The sequence below is a fragment of the Puma concolor genome, chromosome A3 (genome assembly GCF_028749965.1).
Source record: "Puma concolor isolate L17-30 chromosome A3, mPumCon1.1.hap2, whole genome shotgun sequence".
NCBI lineage: Eukaryota > Metazoa > Chordata > Mammalia > Carnivora > Felidae > Puma > Puma concolor.
This window is the reverse complement of record NC_141669.1, coordinates 122,446,742-122,466,624: the sequence shown is the minus strand read 5'-3', so window position 1 is coordinate 122,466,624 and position 19,883 is coordinate 122,446,742. Positions and strand designations below refer to the sequence as shown.

General features: G+C 45.5%; 1 protein-coding gene across 6 annotated transcripts in view; it reads left to right on the top strand.

The window, feature by feature from the left end:
* Positions 1 to 84: 84 nt before the first annotated feature.
* The window catches only part of ZHX3 (zinc fingers and homeoboxes 3), a 125,017-nt gene continuing 105,218 nt past the window's right edge, over positions 85 to 19,883 (top strand). For 2 of the 6 annotated variants that reach the window (XM_086702203.1, XM_086702210.1), the window contains exons 1-2: positions 5,777 to 5,912; positions 8,526 to 8,769. Coding sequence is in view for 1 of the 6 variants with exons in the window: in XM_086702198.1 (XP_086558324.1) it covers positions 210 to 219 (10 nt within the window). In the remaining 5 variants the exon portion in view is untranslated. Of the gene's footprint in view, positions 220 to 3,541; positions 3,785 to 5,776; positions 5,913 to 8,525; positions 8,770 to 19,883 lie in introns of those variants that run through there. The other 4 variants (XM_086702204.1, XM_086702209.1, XM_086702198.1 and 1 more) reach the window with 4 other exon arrangements.

The window sequence follows — 19,883 nt, the reverse complement described above, 5'->3', positions numbered from 1 at the left end:
ACGCCCAAGGGCGCCCTTTCACCTATAGAGGCTGGGCGGGCCGGACTTCAGGCCCCGCCCCGCGCAGGCTCCACCCCGGCCCCGCCCGCTCCCTAAAGCGGCTGGATGGGACGTCCCGGTGGCCCCCACCTGCCCCACAGCCAGGAGCAGCGGAAAAGCAGGGACTTTCGAATCCGGCAGACTTAGGCCCTCCTGGCTTTGCTTGGTGTATGACCTTGGGTAAGTTTTCCCCAGTCTGAGCCTGTTTTCTGTTTGGCAAAGCGGATAGCCACCTCGTGTGATTTCCGAGATTACATGAAACGACTTTGTGGGGCACTTGGCCCTCACACGTTCCCTCTTCAGGGGCAGCTTTCCCTGACCGTCCCGACACATCCCGTAGACTGGACAGGAGCCTCGCATCATAAGCTCACACAGCCCACGGCTGTAACTTCATATTTGTTTGAATGACTGTTTGATTTTTGTCCGTCTCCTCATTTGAAGCTGAACTTTGTGAGAGCAGGTCGCGTTCATCCTTACACCCCAGCGCCCAGTTCAGTGCCTGACATACAGCGGGAGCTCAATAGATGCCCGCTCTCCTTCATGCCACCCATCTGACGCACCGGTGGAGCGTCAATACTGCTATCGGCCAGCAGAGGGCAGGCGGTGACCAGCCTTTTCGCCCTGCTGCCCTTCCTCTCAGCCTGCAGGCCGGGCGGGAGCCGGACAGGTGAGCCCAGGTGCGCGCACGTCTGAAGAATCGGCGGGCCCGCGAGCCAAGGGCGAGGAGTCGGGCTAGGACACGGGTTTTCTTTCCCCTCGGATCTGTGGCCTGTCCTCGATCAAAGGCCTTTCTGACAAACCGTGTGGATGTACGGCTCCTGCAAAAAAGATGCGCTAGGAATCAGGAGGTGAGGGAGTTTGCTGTGAAGAGGCAGGGCACCGAGACGCTTGGAGGAGTGGGGTGCATTGTAAAGAGCCAGGCTTAGAGGGTCCCGGGTGGTGGGGAGTGAGAGGTGGCCGCCATTGTTCTGTGACCCAAGATGACGGGACCTGGGTGGGGTGACTGTCTCCAGTTGTCCTCACTATAGCAAAGCCATTTAGTGTCAGTCCTAAACCCAAACCATGTCTGGTTTGTATCTCAAAAGAGCCCTGTTGGGAGCAGAGGTGTCTCAAGCTGGCCAGAGGGCAGCGCTGCCTCCAACATATCTGTGGAAGCATTATATATAACTATTATATTTAACAGTGAAACCGTGGAAACATAAGAATCCCACAAGGGAGCCTGGGAGGAAAGGAAAGGTCCAAGGTGATGGCTACTGATGCCATAGTTACTGTACCTCTTTGAGCCTCAATTCCTCATCTGCAAAATGGAGATAAAACCTACCTTGCAGGATTGTGTTGTGAGGATTAAGCAGGACGAACTCAGTCAGTGGTTCTCAACTTTGGCTGTGCATTGAGAGCACCATACCCTGGGAAAAATACTGATGCCTGGGGTACTGGGATCACCTGGTAAATCTTCAGGTGATGGCACTGTGCAGCCAAGGCTGAGAACTCCTGAGTTTTAGCACAAAGGGCACACACTAGGCATTCAAAAATGTGTATCACGTAAAAAAAAAAAAAAAAAAATGGAACACATATTGTTTTCATTGTTCCTCTTTAGTGAAGAAATAAATTGACATAAAGGTTGTTGCAGTAATTGGATTTCCAACAGGCTTGTTTCCGGAACTATGAATCATCGGGATTTGGTGATTATGGGGGTGGGGGAGACAGAGGCAGCCGCTGGTAATATGACTTATCCCAACGTCCAACGGAACTGAATGAGGCAGGGACCACCCTGTTCTAGCTTGCATTTTATAGAACTATTTCCAAGGCACGCTCTGAGCATGCAAGCACCCTGGGCTCTTGTGTTTGTTCGTGTCTGGGGTTGAGGACAGGGGCTGTTTTCTCCTCTCCCTGGGTACCCTCACCAGGCAGGCCTATGCCAGTGGCAACTGTTTGACTTTTAAGTAACCCACAAGTGCACGTGGCACCTCCCTCTTTATGGGACTTGGTAACTTTAGGTGCTTCAATAAATTATGGACCCAATGATTATTTACTGTGCCTCATGACTTTTTTGCTGGGTGAACCCGGCGTGAAGTGGGAGGACCTGTTCACCTAGGCCTGTGGCTGTGACCGCTTGTTATGGCAGCCAGACTGAGCCTGGAACAGCTCCTCAGTCACTCCTGGTGGCCTGGTGGCCTCATTGAAAATGGGGAGGGAGGCAGAGGAACCTGTGGCTGGCTCCCTCCAGCATGGAGTCCTGGGGCTTGGGGGCTAGGGAGTTGATGTCTTGCTAGGATTATTTGATTTAGCAAATAAGAATAAAGAACACCCAGTTAAATTTGAAGCTCAGATAAATAACAAAAGTTTTTTTAGTATAAGTATGTCCCATGTAATTTGGGATATACTTATAATAAAAAAAAATCATTATTTATCTGAACTTCAAATTTAACTGGATAGCCTTCATTTTTTTTTTTTTTTTTTTGCTAAATCTAGCAGCTCTATGCCTGGCCAAACAGCCAAGGAAAAGCCAGCACAGGGAATTTGCTGCTGCCCCTCCTGCTCAATGTTGCCACATTCAGCTTCCACCTGTCACTGCCCTGCTCCAGAACTGTTCATGGTTCCCAGCTGCTTCCCTGCTTCCATAGCACAACCTTGACTCCCTGGCTGCTGTGCTGGGCCTTGCTCTTCTGCCAGCCCAGCTGCCCTGCTTGGACCCTTACCTACCTCTTCTGCTCATGTTTCCCCTGATGGCATGTGTCCTTCCCACTCCCAGTAGCAATTGCAGACACTTAGTGACTACCTCCTGGGTACAGGCCCCATGCTTAGTTCTTCACCTGCATAATCTCATTTCGTTCTCATAAAACCTCATATGGCATATGGACAGTAGTTATCCTATTTTACTGATGAAGAAACTGATGCCCTAACAGTGATTCTTTTTTGTTTTTTAATGTTTATTTATTTTGAAAGAGAGAGAAAGAGCACGTGCACACGTGCGGGGGATGGGCAGAGAGAGAGAGAGAGAGAGAAATCCCAAGTAGGCTCAGCCCCACGTAGGGCTCAACCTCATGAACCGTAAAATCGTGACCTGAGCGGAAATCAAGAGTTGGTTAAGGCAGCTTAACCAACTGAGCCACCCAGGCACCCCGGCCCTAACAGTGATTCTTAAACCTGGTTCCTGTGTCAGCAGCAGCAGCCCCTGAGAGATGTTTAGAAATGCAAACTCTCAGCCTCTGCTCCACACTTAGGAATCAAAATCTCTGGGGGTGGGACCCAGTCACCTGTATTTTAATAAGACACCCCTCCCCCCCTTCAGTGTTTCTGATTCACACTCTAGTTTGAGACCTACTGCTCTAACAGGTGAAGTGACTACAGGAGTTTGTCACCAGGCGGAGGTCTAGGGGATCGCAGAGGACTCCCAGGCAGGATGTTTATGATCTCACTGAGCACCATACCTAGGCCAGGCACTAGAGATGCTGCAGCGACCCCACAGTCTTGGGGGGTGGGGGATGGGGGGTGGGGTAGAAGAGAAAGAATAGACAGGTAGTCCGGCAGTGGCAGTTGCGATTTAAGATGACCAGGCTCAGGTGGACCAAGCCCTGAAACTCATAGCAAGATGGGACAGGTCAAGGAGGGCTTTGAAAAGCTTGAAAAATAAGTTGAAATTAGTTAGATGAAGAAGGGTGCGAATGATGTTTTGGGTGTAGGGACTGGTTAGTGCAAAGGCCCTGCAGAGCTACCTGGGGGTAGTTCAGTCTTGAAGATGAAGGTGAGGAGAGCGGGGGGGGGGGGGGGGCGGGAAAAGTATCAGATTGGGGGGGTGGAGGGAGGGTCCTCTGCCCCCAGAGCAAAGGAAAAAGCTTTAATGGGTGTTGAGATGGCACTAGGGAAGATGGGGGTGGGCACTGGGATGCAGGGGGTTCCAGGCCTTCCTCCGCCCCTAGGTCTGCCCCCCGCCACTCCCCAGGCGGTTGCGGAGACTCGACCCCCCAATGGCAGCAGCGGGCAGGTGCTCAGTTCCAGGACCGGCAGTCTAAGACCAGCTCCTTCCGGGACTGACAGGCGGGACTGGGAAAGCAGGGCGGGTCACCGCGCCCCTCTGCCGGCCCCACCCATCCGCCGACCCCGCCCCTGCTTCCAGCTCCGCCCCCTGCCTCCGGCTCCGCCCTCCACCTCCGGCTGGAGGCAGCCAGGCTCTGGGCTACTGGCCTAAGTCGCTTTTGCCTCCCATGCTGCCTTTTCCTGCTGATGTGGCAACGGCCGTGGGGCTACTGGGGCCTCTTCTCTCAGCTTTTCAAGGACAGGCCCTGGATGTGGTCAGGGATTCCTGGGCTGGAGCGCAGGACACTTCCGTAGCTATCTCCTCTTCCTGCCAACGAAGCCTCTGTTGCCAGCGGAGGACTGACCCAGCCTGGCCAGGTTGCCTGGCAGTGTGGGCTGAGGCTGGGCAGTTCCCGATTCCAGCTGTCCTTCCCGGAAAAACGTCAGTTTGGCTGAACCTTAGGATCCGTTTGCGATTTCTAGCCCGGGGAGGATTACTGGAAGACCATTAACCACCGTAGGAAACAGCGCTTTCTGTGTGTCCAAAATCTCTGCAGGACTTACCAGCTGCCCCATTGGCTTGACCTTGGGCAAGGGACTTCCGTTCCTCCTCTTTTTATTTGGGTATACCTTCTGCCCTGACCTGCTGACATCCAGGACCATGGATGAAAGTCACTAGGCTTTGCAATTAAAGAAGGGTCTTGCGTGGTGCCCTCCTCTTAAATAGGTATTCAAAAATATTGTTTAGGGAAGATCAATTTCTTCTGGGCCCTGAATTATATATAGATGGAGTGTATAGAGTAGGGCAAGGGCAGTCTAAGTGGGTGGAAGTAGTGAGTAAAGGCACGGATGATGGAGAGAGAAAGTAAGTGCCCAGGAGATGACCTGTCTGGCCTTCAGTGTTGGGCAAAGCCATGGGCACTGAGGAGCCATGGATGGTTGTTGAGCAGGAGAGAGATAATATTGCTGGTCATTGTACTAGAGCCTTTGTGAATGTTATTGCACTGTCTGCCCACATTGTTCTCCCCCTGCCCCCTATCTATACAGTTCATGCCAAGTCAGTTTTTAGATCCCAGATCCATTGTCACTTACTCTGGGAAACCCTCGATGGCAGACAGACTCTAAGGTGACTCCCTGTCTCCCCACCTCCTGGTGTTCATGCCTTCGTGTAATCCTTTCCTCTTGAGTGGGGGTAGGACCTGTGACTTGCTTTTAGAATATGGCAAAGGTGATGGGGTGTCACTCCCATGACTATGTAACATAGAGTCTTGCTAGCAGACTAGTTCTGACACTCTCCTTGCTGACTTGAGGAAGGGAGCAGCCATGTTGAGGAAGCCTGAGTGGCAAGGAGCTATGGGTGGTCCCTAGGTCCTGCTGACGGCCAGCAAGAAGTCAGCGTTCTCAGTCCTGCAGCCACCAGGAAATGAATCCTGCCAGCAATCTGAGGGAGCTTGAGCCCCCAAGTGAGAATGTAGTCCCCGAGCACAGCCTTGGGAGTCCCCGAGTAGAAGACCCAGCTAAGCCATGCCCAGACTCCTGACTCACAGAAACTGAGATAATAAATCTCTGTTGTTGAGAATCCCTAGGTCGGTAGTGATTTATTACAGAGCAGTAACTAACTGATGCACCTTCCGGCTAGGGTAAGCCCTTTACATAGGCTCTCATAGCATTATGTGCCTTTTCTTTCCTTTTTAAAGTGCTTTTTCATCCTTTTATGTGACACTTTGTATATACCATTTGATGAATGCTATGTCTTCATGAGGACACATTTGCTCATCACTTTACCCCCAGAGTCTCTCTCGGTGCCTGACACGTGGAAGAAGACCTACAATAAGGATTAGTTCATGTGTTAGTGAGTGAGTGCTCTTTTTTAATCTTTACTACAATGTGGCTAAGTGGGAACCATTGTTATATAGGAAGAAAAGGAAACAAGGTATTTTTTTTCAAAGTCTACTATTTTGAGAGAGAGAGAGAGAGAGAGAGAGAGCACGTGTGTGCGGGGTAGGGGCAGAGAGAATCCCAAGCAGGATCCACACTGCCAGCGTAGAGCCCACTGAGGGGCTCAAACCCAAGAACCACAAGACCATGACCTGAGCCGAAGTCCAATGCTCAACCGACTGAGCCACCCAAGAAACCAGTTATTAACAGAAACTTAAAGGTATACTAAACAAAATCTTATTATCTTCTAAGTAAACATTTCGGTTTATATATGCCACCATATCCTAATTTTTAGTATGACTACAGAATGAATGATTTGGGAGCAGGGTGTAGATTGCATGGTATGACCTCCTTCGTGGAGCATTGTATTTTCTAAAAAGTACAACCATCCAAAAATACTTTGGGGCTCCTTTGGTTTTCCCAAAGACTTCCCTCTTACTTAAATCATTCTTTGGAAACTCCTCCCCGTCACTGTCCTTTTCTGACCTGACCCAAACAGGCCCTCATCTGCTAATGCTTTGTGTGATTCCCACAGTTTGCCAACACCATTCTCATCGGCTTCATAAATTCTACATCTTTGGCAAGATTTGTAGTTTCATTTTGTACTCCATTTGCGCCATACTCCCAGAGGTCAAAGCCATCTGACTGCGGGATGCCGTTAAAACCAAACTCTACCCTGCTTGGAGAGCCCTCCCCACCGCCCACTGCCGCCCTCCTGTCCCACTCTGCCCCCTTCACCCATTCTGCAGCGGCCATATTCATCTCCTCGTGGATCCCGATCCATGAGCACACCAGATTCATTTCCCCCTTTGCCCTGGAGGTCCCTACAGTGCTTTCCCCAGACACCTTCATGGCTCACTCCCTCACCCACGCCAAGATTAGTCAGATTCAGATGTCACCTTTCTACCCTGACCACTCCCATCCAACCTTTCCTGGTTCTAATCTTTCCCAGGAACATGAACCACCGTCTCACATGCTATATGTTTTACTTATTTATGATATTTGGCATTTGTCTCCCCCTCCACGAGAATGTAAGCCCCTGTGAGGACAAGACCTGTCTTCACTGATATATCCCAAGAGTGGCGTCTGGCACATAGTAGGTCTCCAGGAGAGGTGAGCATCCACATCTTTGATGATCTTGCGCATGACTCAAAGTCTCCATCCTCTGCTGCTGGCCCACCTCCTTCTGGCCCCTCTCTCCGGTACTCCAGCCCCTGTCTAGGTGATATGAATTGTCAGGCAGTCATCTGCCTGACTCCAGAGGGCCTTCCTAGGGTGCGGGTGTTTTGACCTCACTGTGTCCCCCGCCGCGTCTCCAGCAGGCGTGAAATACTAAATTCCTGTTTTTGTTCTGTGTAACAGCAAGAGGATTAGAGAGGAAGGAGGAAGGAGATGATTGGGGAAGCAATGGCAAGAGTGGAGAGGGAGGAGAAAGAAGACAGTCACAGGTTTTCTCGGGGTCCCCACCCACTCAGCTTTCTAAGCAGCTCAGAGAAGCGGCCGGCAGTAGGTGAAGGCTGTGTGCCACATATCCTGAGCTGGGCGCCACGTGGCAGAAACAGTCCCGTTGAGTCATGGGACACACAGCCACACTGCTTTGTAGAGTTTGGTGTGTAGAGTATTTTTGTTTTTTACAGCCCAGCTGCCTGTGTAATGACTTCCTTCCCTCGGCCTTGTTCACAGAGGTGTCCCTGAGCGACCAGCTGAGTCACCACATTCCTTGCAGCTTAAAACACTGGCCCCAGCACCAAGGCCCAGTTCCTTCATGTAGATGGGACCTTTCAAGGCGGCCAGGGAATGCCCAGAAAGACAGGCTATACAGCTCCCGTTTCTAACATGCACCCCTCCCCCAAAACATGATTATAAACCAAGTAAAGATGGAAAGAAATTCCATCTCCTAAGGATTAGGGAATGGCCACAGCCGTGTGCCATGGTCTGATGAATTACTTGTCAGCAACGATGAAAAGGCACCTGGGTGGCTCAGTCAGTTGAGTGCCCGACTCTTGACTTCAGCTCAGGTCATGATTCCAGGGTCATGTGACCGAGCCCCATGTGGGGCTTCGCGCTGCATAGAACCTGCTTAAGATTCTCTCCCTCTCTCTCTCTCTCTCTTCCTCTCTCCCCCTCCTCTATCCCTCTCTCCCCCCCTCCTCTTTTCTCCCTCTCTCTCTCCTCTGCTCCCTCTCCCCCTCTGCCCCTCTTACCCACTCTCTCCCTCTCTCTCAAAAATAATAATAAAAAAGAGGCTCTTGAAGTGGTATATAAACCAAAAGAACCTAAAGATTTGTCAGTAACCATGAAGTCAATACTACACGAGGGAGAGGGGAGGGATGAGGAACCAACATCCATGCAGCATGAAGAGTCAGAAACCCAAGCGAGGACTGGGAACTCTCCATGGCCAGCTGGCAGGAAGGGAAACTTGCTTAGCCCTTCTGGAAAATAAGCACATAGTTCTCGGTAACATTAAGTACGCATAGGGCACAGAGGTTAGCAATTTAACACCTTGAAATGTATTTTGAAAATTTGCTCAGATACATGAGAACACCAGGAGGAGGATATTTAGAAGAGCAATGTTCATGGCATAGGTGAACGGGAGGCAAGGGAAGTGCCGAAGGAAGGAGCTAGTAAACCACGGATACCTGCCAGGAGATTCTGCACGGCATTGTGAAGAGATGGCATAGATGTACACACAGCAAAATGGATGGGGCTTACAGCATCAGGCAGGGAAAGCGGCCGAAGAGCGAGAAGGTACAACAGTTCTCCGGTTTTACTGAGGTATGACTGATGTACAGTCACACACACTTAAGGATTTGAGTTTCAACATGTTTCACTACCCATGAAACCACCACCACAATCAAGATAATGGGTATATCCATCACCCCCAAGTAAGAAGTAGGTCTACATGTATTCAAACGGACAGATGTCTAGCACCTGTTGTTAAGTATTTTTAAAAGTTCAACAGTCTGTAATATAATCCTGTAGTTATAATAATAAAAAAAATGTTTAGATATCCTGAAGACATCTGGAAGAACATGCACAAAACAAAATTATGTTCGCTGTTGGGAATCTTGTGAAAACTGCTTGGCCTTATTTGGCTGGTGTACCTTGCATTTCAGAAACTGCCCGTGCCGTTTGTCCCACCTCGTGGTCTCCAGTGAAGGTTAACACAGTAGCAGTGTGTCAGTATGGCCCCCTAACTTTGAGTGACTTTATTAAAATGTCACTGAGGTTGTCATAAGGAACTCCAACATGAGTGGTGCCTGACTCTTGTTCTCCATCCCCACATCACACAGCTGTGTCAACAATTTCCTTCAGCTCACCCCCAGGACCATTTTCTCTTCTCATCCCTTCCGATTGGAGACAATCCAGCAGAGGGGCAGTTGTGGCTGGGACAAAAGAGTGATTCCCCAACTTGTTTGCAAATCCATCTTTTTTTTTTTTTTAAGTAATCTCTACGCCCAATGTGGGGCTCGAACTCATGACCCCGAGATCAAGAGTCGCACACTCCTGAGCCAGCCAGGCACCCCGCAGATCCATCTTTTATTACCCTTCTTCATGTATTCGTAGGTACAGGGAGGGGTGGAAGATTGTGGGGGCAGGGGCATGTTGAGTTTTGTCTGGTTATGGGCTTTATACAAAAGCAGTCCTTGTTCTTTTGTGTCTGGCTTCTTTTACTCCACGTTTTTTTTTTTTTTTTTTTTTTAATTTTTTTTTTCCAACGTTTATTTATTTTTGGGACAGAGAGAGACAGAACATGAACGGGGGAGGGGCAGAGAGAGAGGGAGACACAGAATCGGAAACAGGCTCCAGGCTCTGAGCCATCAGCCCAGAGCCCGACGCGGGGCTCGAACTCCCGGACCGCGAGATCGTGACCTGGCTGAAGTCGGACGCTTAACCGACTGCGCCACCCAGGCGCCCCTACTCCACGTTTTGTATAAGAGTTCCATGTTGCTGTGTGCAGCTGTAGTTCATTCATGTTTTGTGCAGTATAAAGCATTCCATCAAGTGAATATACCACAATTTATCTGTCCCTTCTACTGATTGACATACGGGTTGTTTCCAGCCTGGGGCTATTGCAAAGAATGCTGCTGTGAACATTCTTCTACATGTCCACCTGTTCCACCTGGGCATGTATTTCTCCTAGGTATATACTCTGGAGCAGAATTGCTGGGTTATAGGTATTCCTATGCTTAACTTAAAAAAATAATGCCAAACTGTTTCCCAAAATGATTATACAAGTACACGCCCTCCAGCAATATATGAGAGTTCCCCTTGTACATTTACCAATGGTTCTTCCCAGCAACTGGTACTATCAGACTTTGTACTTTAGCCATCTGGTGGGTCTGTAGTACCTCTTCTCTCTGGTTCATTTCCCTGATTACTAATGAGGCTGCGCACCTTTCATATGTTTATTGGCCACGTGGATTTTTTTGTGTGCAGACCCTGCTCTTCCCCATTTTTCCATTGCTCTATATTTTCATCATTTATAGTAGTTTTTATATATTCTGGTTATAAATCCTTTGCCACCTATGTGCATTGCAAATCTTTCTCTTCTGTGGCTAATGATGTTTCTTGATGCACGAAAGGTCTTAACTATAAAGAAGTCCAATTTATCGGTCTTTCACTTGTGGTTAGTGCTTTTACTGTCTTAAGAAAATTTTTCCTCCTTTGATGTCATAAAGATATTGTATGTTATCTTCTAAAGCTTTACTGGCTTACCTTTCATATTTTAGTCCATAATGTGTAGAAATTGGCTTTTGAGGATGGTGTGCAATGGGGTTCCAATGTCATTTTTCCCATGTGGACATTCAATCGACTTAACACTATTCAAAAGATCATTTCCCCACACTGTTCTGCAATGCTATCTCTAACATTAATATGGTTGGGGGGGGTCTCCTGTCCATTGGTTTTTGTCAACTCTTATAACAATACCATACTGTCTTAATTATTAGAGCTTTATGATAAGTTTTGTTAGCTGATAGACTAAATCCCCTCTACCTTGTACTTCTTCAAGTGTACCTTAGCCATTTTTGGCCTTCTGCAGTTTCATATAAACTATAAAGTTTAATGTAAGTTAATATAAATTAGAATGACCATGTCAAGTGCCATATGAAAATCAACTGGGATTGCTTTGAATCTATAGACCAATTGAAGAGAATGACAGCTTTGCAATATTGAGCCTTCTAATCTATTAACATGGTATCTCTCTCCATTATTCATTTATTCTCTAATATTTATTAAAATGTTCATGGTTTCCTCCATAGAGGTCATACATGTCTTTTGTTAGATCCATTTGTAGGTACTTGGTATTTTTTTGCTATTTCAAAACTGTTTTGACTATTTAACACTATTTTCTGACATTTGCTGGAAGACAGAAGTTGACTTTGGCATATTGATTATGCACCTGGAGAAGGACCTTCATCAGAACCTGACCATGAACCTGACCATGGTGCCACCCTGACCTCAGACTTCCAGACTCCAAAACAGGGGAAATAAGTCCTATTGTTTATAAGCTACCCACTTTATAATACTTTGTTACAGCAGCCAGACTAAGACAATAATTTATTTGAGATTCCTTAGGATTTTCTACCTGCACAATCATGTCATTTTTTAATTTATTATTAAAAATTTTTTTAAATGTTTATTCATTTTTGAAAGACAGAGAGCAAGCTGGGGAGGGATAGAGAGAAAGGGAGACACAGAATCCGAACCAGGTTCCAGGTTGAGCTGAGCTGGACACGGGGCTCGAACCCATGAACGGGGAGATCATGACCCAAACTGAAGTCAGATGTTCAACCAACTGAGCCACTCAGGGGCCCCTACCATTATGTCATTTTTGAAGACGGCTTTATTTCTTTCTTTCTTAGCTTTTTGATTTTTTTTTTCTTTTTCTTGTCTTATTGCCCTGGCTAGGACAGCCCATAAAATGTTGATTAGAAGTGGTGATAACTGATATTCTTGTCAGTTCCTGAGCTTAGAGAGGAAAATGCTCACTATTTTACCATTAAGAATGGTGTTAGCTCTAGTTGATCCCCCCTGTATCTCCTGTATCAGAATGAGGAAACTATCATCCATCTTTAGGTTGCTAAGAGTTTTTACTGTGAATAAGTGTTGAATTTGTCAAATGCTTTTTTTTAGCATCTATTCAGATAGCCAAATTATTTTTCCTTTTTATTCTGTTAATGTGGTTGGTTGATTTTTAAATATTAAACCAGTTTGCATTCCTGAGATAACCTCTACTTTGTTATGACTTATTATCCTTTTAATTTGCTGCTGTATTTGATTTGCTAACATTTTGTTTTGGATTTTTGTATTGATGTCATGAGAGATAGTGATATTTTCTCTTGTCATGTTCTTGCCAGGTTTTGGTAGTATGATTATGCTGACCTTATAAAATAAGTTGGTAAGTGTTCCCTCTATTTTCTAAGGGAATTTGTTTAAAATAGGTATTCTTATTTAAAATTTTAGCGAGAATATTTTCATTATCTTTTAACCTATATGTCCTCATACTAAAGTATGTCATAAACATCATATAGTTGAATCTTATATTTTGTTTAAATTTGCCCTATTGGGGCACCTGGGTGGCTCAGTCTGTTGAGCGTCCAATTTCGGTTCAGGTCATGATCTCACAGCTCGTGAGTTCGAACCCCGCGTCAGGCTCTGTGCTGACAGCTCGGAACCTGGAGCCTGCTTCAGATTCTGTGCCTCCCTCTCTGTCTGCCCGAACCCACTTGCATTCTGTCTCTCTCGAAAAAAAAAAAAAAAAAATTTAAAAAATTTCTAAAAATTTGCCCTGACAATATTTTTCTATTTGTTAGAATACTTAGTCCACTTATATTTGACATAATTACAGACACGGTTCCAAACCATTTACATCTATAATCTTGATGTCGTCTTTTTGTTCTACCTGGTTTTTGTTCCCGTTTTCCTCTTTTTCTTCCTTCTTTTGTTTCAGCCAAGTATTTTTTATGACCTGATTTTACCCTCTTCGTTAGATTTTTTAACATTGTGGTAAAAGAAACACAACATAACCCATGATAACTATTTTTAAGTGTACAGTTTACAATAGTCTTAATTACATTCACATTTTTGTGCAACCAATTTCCAGAATTCTTTTCACCTTGCAACACTGAAACATTTTTAAATGTTATTAAACAACAACTTTCCATCCTTTCCTCCTCCCAATCTGTGGCAGTCACCATTCTGCTTTATGTCTCTGTGAATTTAACTATTATAGACACCTGATATAAGTAGAATCATGCAGTATTTGTCCTTTTGTGACTGGCTTGTTTTGCTCAGCATCATGTCCTCAAGGTTCATCTAGGTTGTGGCATATGTCAGAATTTTCTCCTTTTTAAAGGCTGAATAATATTCTATTGTGTATAGAGACCACATTTTGTTTTTTCATTCATCTTCATTGATGGAGATTTCGGTTGCTTCCACCTTTGGGCTATTGTGAATGCTGTTGCTCTGAACAAGGGTATAGAAATGTCTGTTTGAGTTCCTGCCTTCCGTTCTTTCTGATATGTTACCTAGAAGTAGAATTTCTGGATAATATGGTAATTCTATGTTTAACTTTTTTGAGGAACCATCATACTGTTTTCCAGGGCAGCTGCACTCTTGTACGTTCCCATGAATAGCACAAAAGTGTTCCAATTTCTCTGCATCAACTACAACATCTGGTTTTTTCTTTTTCTTTTCTCTTTTGGATAATAACCATCCTAATGGTTGTGAAGTGATATCTCATGATTTTTCCTTGTCTAAGCTTGGCTTTTATCTCCATGAATATAGTGCCTTTGGCTGTTTTTTAGTCTCTGCCTGACAGTTTCCTGTATATGGGGTCATCATGAGTCTGTTTCTTTGTTGCTTTACTTGTTTTCTCTTATGGTGTCTTGTCTTCTTATATGTCTGGCTGTATTTGTGCATTAGCATTGTAGTGCATGAAAAAAATTGTTAGTAGAAACTATTTTAAGGTTAGGATGATGTAAACTTCTCCCAAAGAGATTTTTTTTCTAGCCCGTAGGAGTGCTAACAGTTTAGGATCCTTTCACTCTGTATTGAGCTTGACATTATCTAGTCCACTCAGATGACTTGAAACCAGGATACATCTGTGCAAGGAATGGATCACTTCCAGTTCACATCTTCTCTTAAATTAAAGCTCTTCAAGATCCTGCATTAAAGTGTGAAGAGTTTTGTTTGCTCAGGGCTTGAATGTCACACTGAAGAGTCTGGAGAAGGGATGGGCAGTTGCTGGTCAATCTACTTGGTCAGGGGGCGGCATGATGAATCTTCGTTCTGTGGTCCAGTATGGGAAAAGGAGGAAGGCAAGCTGGGCTAGACTGGGCTAGGGAAACAGAGCTATTCAGAGAGATGGTCTGTCCTGACTGAGGTGATATAAGGCATGGGGTCTACCAGGTGGAGTATATATAGCAGGAGAGAAGCCAAGACTGCAGAGAAGTTGCAAGTCATAGTTCACCTGGGCTAGAAACTGGTTGTCTTCCTTGGCCCTGGGCAATCTTTCTGGCCAGCGTCTCCTCCAGGCTAGCCAATGACCACTTGTATAGTCTTGGCTGAGCCTCAATACGCTGGACAACTTCATTATTGTTCTCTCTGTGTCCATTCTAAACCCTGCCTTCTAGTCTCCACCCAGCATGTTGCCCCTATTCAGATCACTTCAGTAAAGCCTTCTTGCTCTTAGGATATGACTCAAATTATTACCATGACTTTCAAGGCTATGCATGATCTGGCCACTGTCCACCTCTCTAGCTTTATCTTCTCCAATTATCTGCCTCATTGTACAATTTTCTTCTTCCTCTTTGTTTAAACCACCATGTATCCTTGACCACCAAAGGGCCTATGCATGTGCTGTTCCCTCTATAGGAAGTACTCTTCTTTCCGCTATTTGCCGAGTATTATGGATTAAATGCATGTATTCCCCCCCAAATTCTTATGTTGAAGCCCTGACTCCCCAGTGTGGTTATATTTGGAGTAAGGCAGTAATTAAGGTTAAATGAGGTCATAAGTGTAGGGCCCTGATCCAGTAGGATTAGTGTCCTTGTAAGAAGAGACACGAGAGAGCTTACTCCCCTTCTCTCCCTGTGCACAAATAATAAGAAAAGTTCATATGAGGACATAGCAAGAAAGCAGCCATCTCCAAGCCAGGAAGATAATTCTCACCAAAAACCAAATTGGCTGGGACTTTGATCTTGGACCTTCAACGTCAAGAACTATGAGAAGATAAATTTCTGTTATTTAAGCTACTTGGTCTATAATATTTTGTTATGGCAGCCTGAGCAGACTAATACATTTAACCCCTATTTTTCCCTTTAGATCTCACAGCAACTATTTCCCCAAACATCTTTGAGACAAAGCCACCTATTCGTGGATCTCATGCTACCGTGCACCTTGTAAGATTTATGTTTTTAATTATTTGACCAATGTACGCCTTATTTACTAGACTGTAAGCTACATGAAGGTCTCCGCTTTTATTTGGGGCTGCATTATCAAAACCTAAGTAGGTACACAGTAGGCGCACAATACCTATTTTTGGGGGAAGGAGAGTGGTAGGTGGGGACAGACAATGCCTTGAGCTGGGATGGTTTTATGGACATTCAAGCTCATCTCTGGTCCAACAGAAACTGTGTATTCATAATCAAGATGTAACTCTAGGCTCCACCCTGTGATAGGGCTCAGGATCCCGCCCATCATGTTTGGCTCAGGACCTGAGCTGGGTTGGATCAGCCAAACCCTAGTTGCAAGGGCCAGCTGAAGACCGTCTCTGACATCAGGCCTCACCATTGTATTTTTCTTATAGTGTTCTCTTGAGGATGAAGTCATGACTTGATAAATACTGTTACACACACAATTGTACTCCCTTCACCTGCCCCCACAAACCAGTCCCTTTTTAATCCCAGAAACTCATCTAATGGCAGTCAGGGCCACTCTGTATAAGATAGGACCCACTCAGGAGACAGAAACCACACCAGTAATTTGAACAAGAAACATTTAATATGAAGAATTATTAACCAGTGAAAGGTTGTTGGTGACTAAAAAGGTCAAAAGAGAGCTCCAAAGAATACAGGCACAGTAGCTATAGACAGCAGCTATTATCTCTAGGGCTGAGACAGAGTGGCCAAGGATAGAACAAACTTGCAAGCACCTCTTCCCCAGCCCCAGGGTGAGATTTGGGCCTTGTTGGAGAGAGCAGGAATTCAGCCCATTGCACAGTGGAGAACTTTGCTGGAAGTCCACAGGCAATAGGTCAGAAGCTGGCCATCCAGGTGGCAGAAAAGCTCACTGGAGGGTGAGCATCACCGGGTCTCCCATAGACCCCTGGCAACCATGCACTGTAGGAGCAGGAAGAGCAGACTGGAAACAGGAAGCCTCTGAATCAGGAAGCCCCGTAATGCTTCCATTTTTTTTTTTTGCATTTTTCCAGTCCTCTCTACTGACAAAGCCTGGCAAAAGGGGAATGTTTACAGAATTCAGCTTCAGTATCACGGGGCAAGGCAAAGAAGTGTGCTTTAGAGCTGACAGGCAATAAGTTGGCACAACTGGATTCAGAAACTTTCTTTAAAAAACTGATGGGACAGGGGAGCCTGGGTGGTTCAGTTGGTTGAGCGTCCAACTTTGGCTCAGGTCATGATCTCGTGGTCTGTGAATTTGAGCCCCACGTCAGGCTCTATGTTGTCAGCTCAGAGCCTGGCATCTGCTTCAGATTCTGTGTGTGTCTCTCTCTCTGCCCCTCCCCTGCTCGAGCTCTGTCTCTCTCTCTTTCTCAAAAGTAAATAAACATTAAAAAAAAAAAGCTGATGGGACATCCTTTTTAACCTTTGAATCTTTATAATGCATCATACACCATGTTAATAGTAACACGTGGAGTATCTCATTCAATTCTCTTAACTACATTAGGGGGCTAAGTTACTCAAGTTCACACAGCAAGTAAGTGGGGGAGACAGGATTCAAACCCAGGAGTTTCAAATTTAATCTTACTTCCATACTGCATTAAACCTCCTCCTGGATTCTTTCACTCCAGACTTCATAAATGCAACAGAAAGTTTCATGGAGAGTGATAGAACCTTCTCTATGAAATGAACTACGTACTTCTGATCAAGCTAGGGGCTCTGTCACTATCCTGATACTGTAGGGTTCTTCTTCGAATCCTTGGTTCTCAGCTGGTTACTGTTCCTTTTCTGTGCTCTGCCTGTGTTGTGATACCTTATTCTAGAAAAGGAGCTGGCATATAAATCACAGAATTTTCAGCTTCTCTTCCTGTGATTGTTCAAAATTCAGACATTTTGCCCCTTGAGATTCTATAGCACTGGCTACTCTTCAGAGCTATGCAGTGGATATGGTAGAATAGCCATAGTTGGAATGCTTTTGGTTTCAGATAATAGAAAACCCAACTCAAATTACAGTCAACAATACAGGGAATTTATTGACTTACATGACTTTATTGGTTCAGGCAAGACTTGATCAGCACTCCCAACTGTTTCTTTTTTGTTCTTTCTGCTTTTCCCCGTTCCATGTGTTGGCTTCATCTTTAGGCTGGCTCTCTTTATGGTCACAAAATAGTTACCAGCCACACATGGTTCCTCACTGACATCCAGGGAAGCAATGATGACTTTATTCAGTTATTGTGAAGGGGCAAATATTAGATACTGATAGCTGTAGTCCTGGGTAATAGGTCTATTCTTGAAGCAATCAATACAAAGTAGATGGGATTACTCCAATTGACTTAGTACAGCCAGAGTCCATACTCACATGTGGAAAATGAGGCCTATCCCAGCCGAATAGCCTCAATGTTGTGCAATGGGGAGTGGGATACACTGGATGTTATAAGGTGCATCTGTCAGGAAAGGTTAGGTTTTGCTGTGGTGATGAACAAGCCCCAATCGTTTTATAACAGCAGGTATCTTTCTTGCTCATACTACATGTGCACTGTGAGTGCACTGGGGGGCATTATTTAATGTTTTCTCCCTTCAGGACCCAGACTGATGGAGCTATCACCATCTCAAGCACTGTCTATTGTTGTTTCTGAGGGAAAGAGAGTATACAAAATTGCCTACCAGCTCTCAAAGTTTGGACCCAGGAATATATCCGCTTACACATTATTGACCAAAGCAAGTGGCATGGACACTCCTGACTCCAAGCTGTAAGGAAGTACAACCCCATCATGTGCCTGGGAAACAAACCAGAAATGTTTGGTGGCTAGCATTAATGTCAACTACCACAAGAGGCCATCAGAATACCCACAAGAGAGGACTTATAGAGACCACCCCAGTTTCTGCCCACTTTTTGTTGGGAAAAGAATAACTTCCTGTTTTGATTGCTACATAAAAAGAGGCCTCCCTACTCTGCAGAAATCAGGAACTCAATACTCATTTTCTGTGTGACTATCAAATATCTTCCAGGTGTTTTGCCTTTAAGTGGAATCAATGGTTCTGCGAGGCACTTCTATTAAGATATCTCAACCCAGGGGCGCCTGGGTGGCGCAGTCGGTTAAGCGTCCGACTTCAGCCAGGTCACGATCTCGCGGTCCGTGAGTTCGAGCCCCGCGTCGGGCTCTGGGCTGATGGCTCAGAGCCTGGAGCCTGTTTCCGATTCTGTGTCTCCCTCTCTCTCTCTGCCCCTCCCCCGTTCATGCTCCGTCTCTCTCTGTCCCAAAAATAAATAAACGTTGAAAAAAAAAAATTAAAGATATCTCAACTCAAAACAACTCCCTTTTTCATGGCCTTGATCCACAGAGGTGGATTCCTGATGAACTTCCATGAACTGTAAAGTGGCCATAATTGTCCTTGGGAATGGGGGCACCTGACTGAAGTTGGGTCACTTACAGCCTCTTTCCATTCCTTGATTCAGAGGCAGGTTCCTGGTGAACTACATGACCTGTATTGTTCTGGGGGAGGGGGACACCTGACTCAAGTTGAGTCAGAGCTCTTCTCTGAGATTTTGGCATTGGAATGATTAGGAATTTCTAGTCTATGTGTACCTGGTAGACATATTTCCCATTGTGTTACCTGGAAGCACAGAAAAACAAGTTTGTGGGGGAGAATCTTACTGGCAAAACCTGCTCTGTTTCCAATCCATCCAGCAGTCCATCTGGGTTCTTGTTGGCCTGAGGAACCCATCCCTTTGACCACTAAAAAGCCATAAGGTAAATTCCCATTTATTTTTTTTTAAACTGGCTGAGGGGTTACTGGTACTTGCAGCAAACTCCTAACTGATACATATTCTTTGCCTCTGGACCCCGACACAAAAAGGTTGTAGGTGTAGCCCATTCCAGTAAAGTAGAGGTCAGGTGGCAATTCTATTTCATCCATTATACCTCTGGCAGTTTCTTTTCTGCTTGAGAAAGCTCATCAGAATGTGAGGGAGTTCAGGTGACATTATTATAGGGCTCACCTGGAATCTACTTAAGTTATTTTTTTTTTTAAAGGAAAATAACTTGTCTCCTTGGGTAAATACTATTTTCGACCCACTTCCCAACACTGGTATTGAGTGCATGCTGTTTCCTCTGCCTGGAGTCCTCTCCTTATCAAGTCTTTAGACCCAGCTCCAGTGTCACCTCCTGTGGGGAGACTTTCTACACTCTCCTATATTGTATTAATTATGTCCTTCTCTCTGCTTCCCAAAGCAGGTGGCACATATATCCAGAGTTACATATTTTCCTCCAGAAATACTTCTTTATACATCTGTATCATTTGAAATTCTGAGTTCCTCAGTGGTTGGGAGAATGCCTTGTTTGCCTCCACATTCCACAGTGCCTGGACTGGAATAGATGCTCAGAAAAGTTTGTTGAGTAAATGAAGTTAAATTAGAGCAACATATCCCGTATCTACTCTTATTCAAGAAATATATAGTGCCTACCCAACCATCCCAGGCCATGT